This window comes from Symsagittifera roscoffensis, chromosome 3 (genome assembly GCF_963678635.1).
Source record: "Symsagittifera roscoffensis chromosome 3, txSymRosc1.1, whole genome shotgun sequence".
In the NCBI taxonomy this organism is placed as follows: domain Eukaryota; kingdom Metazoa; phylum Xenacoelomorpha; order Acoela; family Convolutidae; genus Symsagittifera; species Symsagittifera roscoffensis.
Window position 1 is genome coordinate 47,195,041 of NC_087064.1, and position 8,591 is coordinate 47,203,631.

The 8,591-nt window shown below is 36.5% G+C and overlaps 1 protein-coding gene across 2 annotated transcripts in view; it reads left to right on the top strand.

The window, feature by feature from the left end:
- LOC134842822 (serine/threonine-protein kinase Pak-like) overlaps nt 1–7,222 on the top strand; it is a 32,267-nt gene extending 25,045 nt beyond the window's left edge. Inside the window, exon 10 of one of the 2 annotated variants that reach the window (XM_063859318.1) lies at nt 4,281–7,222. In XM_063859318.1, coding sequence (XP_063715388.1) covers nt 4,281–4,364 — 84 coding nt within the window. In that variant the 3' untranslated portion in view covers nt 4,365–7,222. The remainder of the gene's footprint in view (nt 1–4,280) is intronic. The other variant, XM_063859317.1, reaches the window with a different exon arrangement.
- Nucleotides 7,223–8,591: the final 1,369 nt, after the last annotated feature.

The following is an 8,591-nucleotide window of genomic DNA, read 5'->3' on the forward strand; positions in this document are numbered from 1 at the left end:
GGAGGGTAGTGGGTCAAAAGCTTCAAGATACAAATTGTCTAACAAGTCCTGGAAGCGAGCAAAAGATAGACTTGACAGCTTCTGGCGGCGTTTACTTGAAGAAGCTTCTGGCACCCCAATTCTCATCACAAGGACTAAATAGTCGCATCCCGAGGAACCGCTCGAAAAAGATGACATGGTGTGGGAACTTGAAGACTTTACAGAAGGCATCTGGAAACCAGGCCGAGTGCTAGAAATTTTAAGCGCCTCGGATAGCATCGCGCGCTCTTTATGGTGTCGTGACCCATCAATAATTGGTTAGGCGTCAGCGGAAGGCCGACGTCGATTTCGATGCTGACATGAGTTAGTGGAAGAGAGTTAAGAACTGTCTCAGTCTGGACTGCAATAGAAGCAAATAGATCTCTCGATAGTCGTCGACCTAGATTTAGTAAGAACGCTCGTTTTGATCATTGAAACCAGTCGCTACCACACACCACCAAAGTGAGGGATAGACGGAGATTTAGGAGGCCATTCAAAAGTTTGGATTTAGAACTGTTGAGTTAGTACGGTTGCATTAAGCTCGATTGGCTCAAAGCATAGTTGCCTATGGGCGCCGACAAAGTAGGTAGCATTGTCGGATAAAAATAGCTTCGGAGTGTCCCTGCAGGCAATGAAGCGCCGAATTGTTGTCAGTGGTAAGTTTTTCCGTGGTTTCTAACAGTAATGCACAGGTAGAGAAGAAGGTGAATAGGCAAATATAGTTTTTTTTTCATAGCATTCTTAGTAGCATTGTAGAATGGCTCTAAGTGATCAATTGTGTTTTTGAAGCAAAAGAGTAATCTTTTGGGCCGTCTAGGCGTGTTTATGGCAAGTCAGCCGTGAGATGACTTAAACGTCTGCCCCAAATTCTTTTGCAGAGTAAGCTTTAATGTCGAGTTTGTGTACGGGCACTTCGAAGTCCACCGATGACGAAATTTTGTTGCAAGTACTTACGAACGTAATCAGTCCCATGATGCATACTTCCTTGTGCTCGAATCCATTCATTGTCAAGAAAAGGTGTATATAGCTGAATTTTGCGGAAAATATAGCGACAAACGTCGCTAGAATACCTGGTGGGCCGAGAAATACTGCTGTAGGGAGGACTGTTCGGAGTGCAGACGTGGTACTAGTTACCGTGGTCGTTGGTTGCGCGAATATCGCAGCTTCAAGTGTATCCAATTTGCTGCCTAGGGCCGGATGCACTGTAGCATCAGTAGTGCTTTTTCACCGCCGCGTCATGGGCGATAGGTTCAATCTACCCTGTCTTAAGGGCGATTTTAGTCGTGTTGTCTTTAGCCTCGTTTTTCGTGCCGATTGAATAAGCGAAGTCGTCCATATAGATGCTTTCATGCAGCAGTTCAGCAATAGTAGACCAGGTTACGCATTAGTCGGCATCTGTTAGATGAAACGCAAAAATGGCCATTGATGATGAGCATTTTCACCAAGTTAAATCGGATGTATTGGCCTTACTTCATACTGTTTTTGGGCAGGCTAAAGGAAGCGTAGCTCGGAGTGAATGCCTCCTCTTCAATGCCTAGTTGTATAAAAATACCTTCAAATTTCACCAATACGGCCACAGATGTTTCCCGGAATCGTTGTATAAGGCCAAACATGTTTAGTAAGTCTGATCCAGTTTAAAGGTTGGAACTAAACGAGACAACATTGAAAGTCGAGGCAGCTTAGGCAACCCTTCATACCTTTCCGGGCTTGTTTGGATCACTCACCTGGTAGTGTGGGAGGTACCAAATTAGTTCCGGTTATGCGTTTTGAAAAATAACTTGCTTGACGTAATTTTTTCCAGGTCAGTAGTGAGGGCTTTTTCATAAATTTGCTGGATGCTTTTTAGCTGTTTCTGTACTGATTGCAGTTGAGCGTTTCCTACCGGTGGGCCTTTCTACATTAGTTTTATTTTGTAGTGATCTCTGTCTTGCTCAATGTTTTATTCCACAAAATTTTGTTGTCTCATACTTTTTTCCGAATGAAGCTTTGTCTTTGGATGCCTGATCCTTCCACATTACAGAATATTTTTACTACTGTAGTGAGAGTAGCATCTTTTTGTTCGTTTGTGTTAATGAAATTAGTTAAATGCGAACTTGACTCAGTCACATTAGATTTCTGGTTGGAGCGGACCAGTGGTTGCCCTACCTAGTAGATTTTTGACATCGTAGGGGGTGCCTGTAAGACTTTTCCTGATATCGCAATCCGCAATATTCCAAAGCGCATCTACGGCTCGGCTAGTAAATATTGCACTTTGTTGTCGCCTAGATCAGGAAAGTTTACATGTCGAAGTTGGTTGTAGAGAGAGTAGAGAGCTCATGATATGTTAAGGAATCGATGGCGTCAAAACTCAGAGCTTCCACTAAGAAGACTGACTGTAGATTGAATGTAGGTTTACTAGTATTATGTGGTTCGACACTTAGCTGGACGAGAGAAAAATGCTGAGTAAATTCAAAGCGCCACGTACGCTAAGCTGTGGTTGTTGACTTGATTTACACTGAAGTGTTAGAGCTATTTTCTCGAGGTTCTATGAGCAGCTGGAACATTTTAGTGTAAACCATTTCAACCTCGTTAGAAGTTTTTACCGGCTCGGATGCACCCTCTTGTAAAATAGATACTTCAAGAAGACGAGCAGTGAAATTTGCCCGCGCAACTCCCAAAATTTTTTTCAGACTTGTACTTCAATTGAATTCCCACAGAAAAAAACCGGGTGCAGCACCCTCCCCCCTTTTTCCAAACTACAGTCACCTTCTCGAGGATAATCTTGATAAGAATTATCAGAAAAAGCGGTTAAATCTTAACAGTTTTGTCTAGGTTTGTGTGAACTTGTACCTTCGTAATTTTGACTGGTAAAACAAAGAGACAAATAATTTTAAATCTACAAGACAATCTTAAATACGTCAAAAGTAAAAATGTCATGAAAAGCGTGATCATTTTCTAATTTGGAAAATGTTTTTTTCTTATCATAACTTGCGGCGCTATGAAAAGAATAACTTTTAATTCAGTTTTCTCAATTTGGGTTTAATTAATCAAAAACGTGTCAGTCATAAATTATTCTAGTAAATCAAATAGTTTTAAGGTCACTATTTTTTTCTTTAACATTCGAAAAGTGAGATTTTTTCAAAGCATGTCATTGTTTTTGTTCAATCTTTTTGTCTACCGTTGGCTTTTTTTTGCTGTTTTCAAAAAAAATGCTTAAAATTTGATCACGCTCAAGTTTGATTTTAAACGTTTTGAATTTAATTGTTGTTTGAAGTTTAGTTCTTTTCCTTTGTTCAAAGGAAGGCAAACTGCACTATCGAACATCAACGTGTAAAACGTGAATGAACTTCAATTTTCTGAGTTCTCAGCGGAGTAAAAAATACCTATTGATCCAGTTTTCTCTAAATGGGATAAATTTACGAAAAAAATGCCAATCATAAACAATTTTTAAAATTAAAAGAGCTTCAATGTGGTATATATATTTTTGAATATCGAAAGTTACAAATGTTAAGAAAATCAAATCAACTTTTTTTTCAGTTCTCTGTTAACTTACACTTTTACAATCACCGGCTGGCTATGTTTCGCTTTCAGTATTCAAAATGAATTTTTTGATTTCAAAGTGGAGTCAGGGTGACCACTTGGTCACTATTTTAGTGACCAGTCACTATTGGTCACTTATTGGTCACTATTTTTTCAATGGTCACTAAAAGTCACTATTTAGAACGGTTTTTGGTGACGGACCCTAAAATTTTTCTGAAGGCGCCTTGGGCGCCAATATATACTAATATTGAGGGGGGAGCCCGCGCCGAAAAACGCAATTTTTTTTCAAAATTTTTCAAAAAGTGCCGTTAACTGACTTTTTTAGCCTGTTTATTCAAAATTATGCTTGAGGCGCAGACATTTTGGCCAAAACAGGCACTTTTCAGTGCTTTGGCAGAGCTTGAAAAATTGAATTAATTTGGCCGACCTAAAAAAAATAGGTCGACAAAAAAATTCGAAAATTGGTCACCCTGAGTGGAGTAAAAAAAAATAACGTGTTGATCGAGTTTTCCAAATTTAGTTCGTTTTATCGAAAAAATCAATCATTCTTGATTTATGAAACTCAAACTGCTTTAAAGTTATATATTTTTTGTTTAATATTTTAAAACTCGTTTTAAAAAAAAGAGATTTCTTTGGTCTCTGTGAGTTCATAGAAAATTTTGTATAAATGACTGTTGGCCTTGTATAATTTTGGAGAAATTTTTTAAATAGTTGAAATTGATCGTAGTCAATGTATCTTTCAGCACCCCTTCATTACAATGTGCAAACCACTGAAGAGTTTGCGACCCCTGATTATCATTGCAAAGGAGATCGCAGCACATCGGTGATCTTAAGAACTGTTCTTGTGCTTATATTTCTGAGGACTCTTGGAACATCGAGTTGGAACTCTTGGAGTAGTGAAACTGTCAAATCATCTGTTAATATCTACCTCGATTGTATAGATTTTTTAATACTCGAAAGGGTGGTCGAAACCCGATTAAAGTGATTTAAAGCTCAACTGGTAATTGAAAATTAATAACTTTATAGCTGATGATTACATTTTGGAGTGGCAGCGCATCAACGAAGTGACGAGATATTGGCATGGTGTTCCCACCTAATCAATTGCTGTGATAACAAGAGCCTGTTTTTCGTTCAGTTGGATCCGCCTTTTAGTAATGTTTTATAACTAATAGCGTTTTCTGCTGCAACCAATGGTTGGCAGTTTATGGATGCATATGTCCCCAATTAATATAAAATCAATCGATTAATGCATAAGTTGACGGTGGGTTACCTGGATAAATTCATGGCATCTTGCATTATTTGCTGGTATAATCGGCTTGGAGTGAGTTCCTTTATTTCACCATGGCCGCATACTGGGAAATGAGTTAGTGTTGTCTACTGATGTATTTGGTAAGTGGCCGTAGAAATTGTTCTCACGAACTCGCTGCTGGAAATTTCCGCCTACCGGGTGCTGGTTTCCTCCGCGCGAACAAAAAACTAGATTGAATATTAATGTTGATCCATATCTCAGAAACATGCTTGTCTCTAAGAGTGAGATTATTAAGCAAGACTGAGATTACTAAGCAATTCGATATAAATTTTCATTCGAATTTGAAAGTATAGCATCTTTTCGGCGAAAACATCAGATTTTGCTTAAACCAAAATTCGTTTGTTAAGATGGTAGTCGGCTAGGCTAGCAATATTTGCTGTATTAACAGTGAGTGATTTCGCTAAGTAATAGCTGTTGGTTATATTACTATTTATTTTTCTGGTAATTTGTATTATGGTATTAATTCTATAAGTCAATGGCGTTTGGCTGAAGGTTGCTTGCGATTACACGTCATAATTGCTTCCAAATGGCGATGAGTGAGGTGTTGAAATGAAGTTTCCATTCGTTCATATATGAATTGGACAAACAATTGTCTCAGGAGTAGATTGACTTGACTTTCGTTTCCCCTTTTGAAGCTGGTTTGAATGAAGTAGTCGCCGAGGTTGATGACGGATTCTTTCATGCGTTTGAACGCAGTTGAACCCATAAAGACACAATCATGCTCTTGGTTCGTTGATTGGATACTGCTTATGTGCTTTATCAGGAAAAGTTATATTGTTTGTGCTGTTAGCTTAAAATAAAAATTTATCTGGACCTCAGAATATTGAACATTCTGTCGTTATTTGAAATGGTTTCACTGAATATTAGCTAACACTGGAAGTTATTTTAACTAAATATTAACTGCTCGAGTGTTCTGATAACATTATTCAAAGTTTTGACCTATTTTAATCCGATGTTACCTGACATTTTAGCACGAGTTTCTGAGAAAGTGCAAATCGCTGAAGAGCTTGCACCCCTTAATCGTGGCAGCCAAAGAAACCATCGGATCTAGAAGATAATCTCTCTTGAATCTGCTACTTTATGCCAAAACGACCAGACGCGACTGATTTTTGACCAGGACCAGCCTGTGTGAGAATCATGACATAAGATGAATACGCGAATAACTCTAGACCTAAAATTTGGGTGCGAAGCTGCATGATTGAACAGATTTTACTCATCATCAAACTAACTTGCAGAAAATTAATCGATCAATTAATTGATAGACACTACACTAATTGTATCATAGCACTATTGTAATTAGACATGTTCGCTCTTCCGTAATCTACGAGTCTGATATCGATCTATCCAATTCTGTCCAATTTCTAGATTGCAGCTGGATGAAAAAGAGGCTTTTTTTATTGTGATAATAAATAATTTATTACCTAAACGCATCCTATGATATGACGATTTATTAGTGGTGTGGTATACACTTACCTCTCATTTCGGATATTTCTAACTTGAAGACTATAAACGCCCTGATTATTTATCATATCTCTGAACGTTTCTCTTAGCGTGTCACCAGTTTTGTCCATGTGTTATCTATATAACACCAATTTTTTGACAATATCTTCCTTAAATTAAATTGTAGAATAATTGATACAAATGCTTCTCCTATTTTTTTGCAAGTCATGTTCAATAATCATGTATGTGCTACTAAAACGTGACCTGTTTCATATTATGTGGAAACAGTCGCTTTAAATTGCGCTAGATTCTTCTATTGAGTATTTTGGTTAATCCAAAAATGGTGCTTATTTTTAACTTATTTCATTTTCACTGACGTCTTGGAGGAAAAATTCACAACTGAAGTTTTCGCTTCGTATAGCAAATTCAGACAAGGATGCTGCTGAAAGATGTTGAATTTTTCCTTGAAAAATTCAATTTGTTTTGTACTGTTATATCAACTAAAATTACTAGCGGGAGATGAAAATACCTGAATTGATATTTATACCTCGGAAAGATTTCCCCGTGGAGTCATCCTGCTGAAATTTTCAAGCAAATGTGCATAGACAAATAATTTTCTGAGATTAAAGGTACGCCCCATGATGCATAAATACTTACGATAATCATTCTTATGCTGTTTTGTCTGTGTAAAATACTGTTGCTAAAGAATACTTTCTCATGAATAAATACCACTTCTCAAATTGAAAAATAAAAGTTGGTAGAAAGTGGCTTATAAATAGATTTTTTTTGTCTCTGGCAGTCAATATTTATTGGATCATGATGCAATTCATGTTGTGAGTGAGTTAACCAACCAAAGCCGGGTAATTTGGAATCGATGTCTGCAAATCTTAATTTGTAGCTGATAAAATATGAGTAAATTCACTTTTAGTTAGCTTGTTTCCTACTAAATCAAAGACAGGGTTTAAAGGCAGTGTTAGATTACAGTAGTAAGCAAAGTAAAAAGCAAACAAGGATAGCCGGTTAAAGTGCAAGTTACGATCATAGTCTTTGAAAAAATTAAGTTTTTTTTTCAATTAAGTGTTTTTATTTTTTGGATCGTGTGATAAAAGGAGCTGAACGAAAATTCAGAGATGAGTCATATTTGTCACCCATTGTGGAATAAACAAATTGTAACACAATTTTTGTAGAAAAATCACTAGAAAAACGATTTTTTTGTAATTTATTCAATTTGAAGTTTTTAGTTCCAAAAAGGCGCTAAAACTATTGAAAAAAAATTAACGTTACTCAAGTGAAACTAAGTTAATACGTTCTAAATTAAGCTTTTCATCAATCAAAATAAGCTATTGTACGCCTGCTTGCTCGCTTTATGCGCTCAAATTAAGACGGAAAACCATAAAATTAAAATCCGTTTTTCTCGATACTGCGAAATTTTTTTTTAAAATAGGTTAATGTTGGATCACGCCTGTAAGGGCGTTGATATGATATATCACTCAACTTTTCAGATGATTATTCGTGGTAGCTAATAAACTTAAAAACACCCGAACCCAAAGTTCCACCCCAAGATAAAAAATATAATACACTAAAGTTTCAGATGAAACATTGGAATCTGTTTATTTATACCGCCAAAAAAATCGAAATCAAAGCATTTTAAACTGGAATTATTTAGCTCCAATCTATTCTCTAGAGCTTTCCTTCAAGTTTCAGCACCATCTAAAACTCGTCTGTTCACAGTTGTAACTCGATTTCTAAATAAGCCGAATTAGTCAAAATATAAATATTCAAATTTGTTTCGCAAAGGCTGCAGAGTTTTACGCACACCAGATCACAGAACGCCGAAATAGCTCCAGAAAAAAGACTACCTTCACGTCTGCTGAAAATTTGGGCTTGTTAGAAATCGGCGAAAGAGAAAAAACAGATGCATTTGTATTACCCAAACCAATACATTTATCCATAGAATACTATAAAATCGCAAAAACAGAAGCTTTGGGCGGAATAAGTAAAAAGACCAGAAATTGTTATTACCTACAAACAATATAAAACAAAATGCCCGTTTTAACATTTTCTTTATAGTTTCAAATGCAAAAATAAAAAATCTGATTGTAATCAGTTTTTTTTGAATTTTCCAGCTTGAATTATTGATGAGGGAAATTTCATGATTGATTCATTTAAAAAACAAAAAAAAATGTTAGAATAGGCTTGACCATGTTTCAGAATGGCAAAATCAAATTAAAACAAATTGAGAGGTCTAGGTGTTTTATTCTCGAGAAAACTGGCGGTTTTTAAAGTTCCAGTCTATCATAGTAGT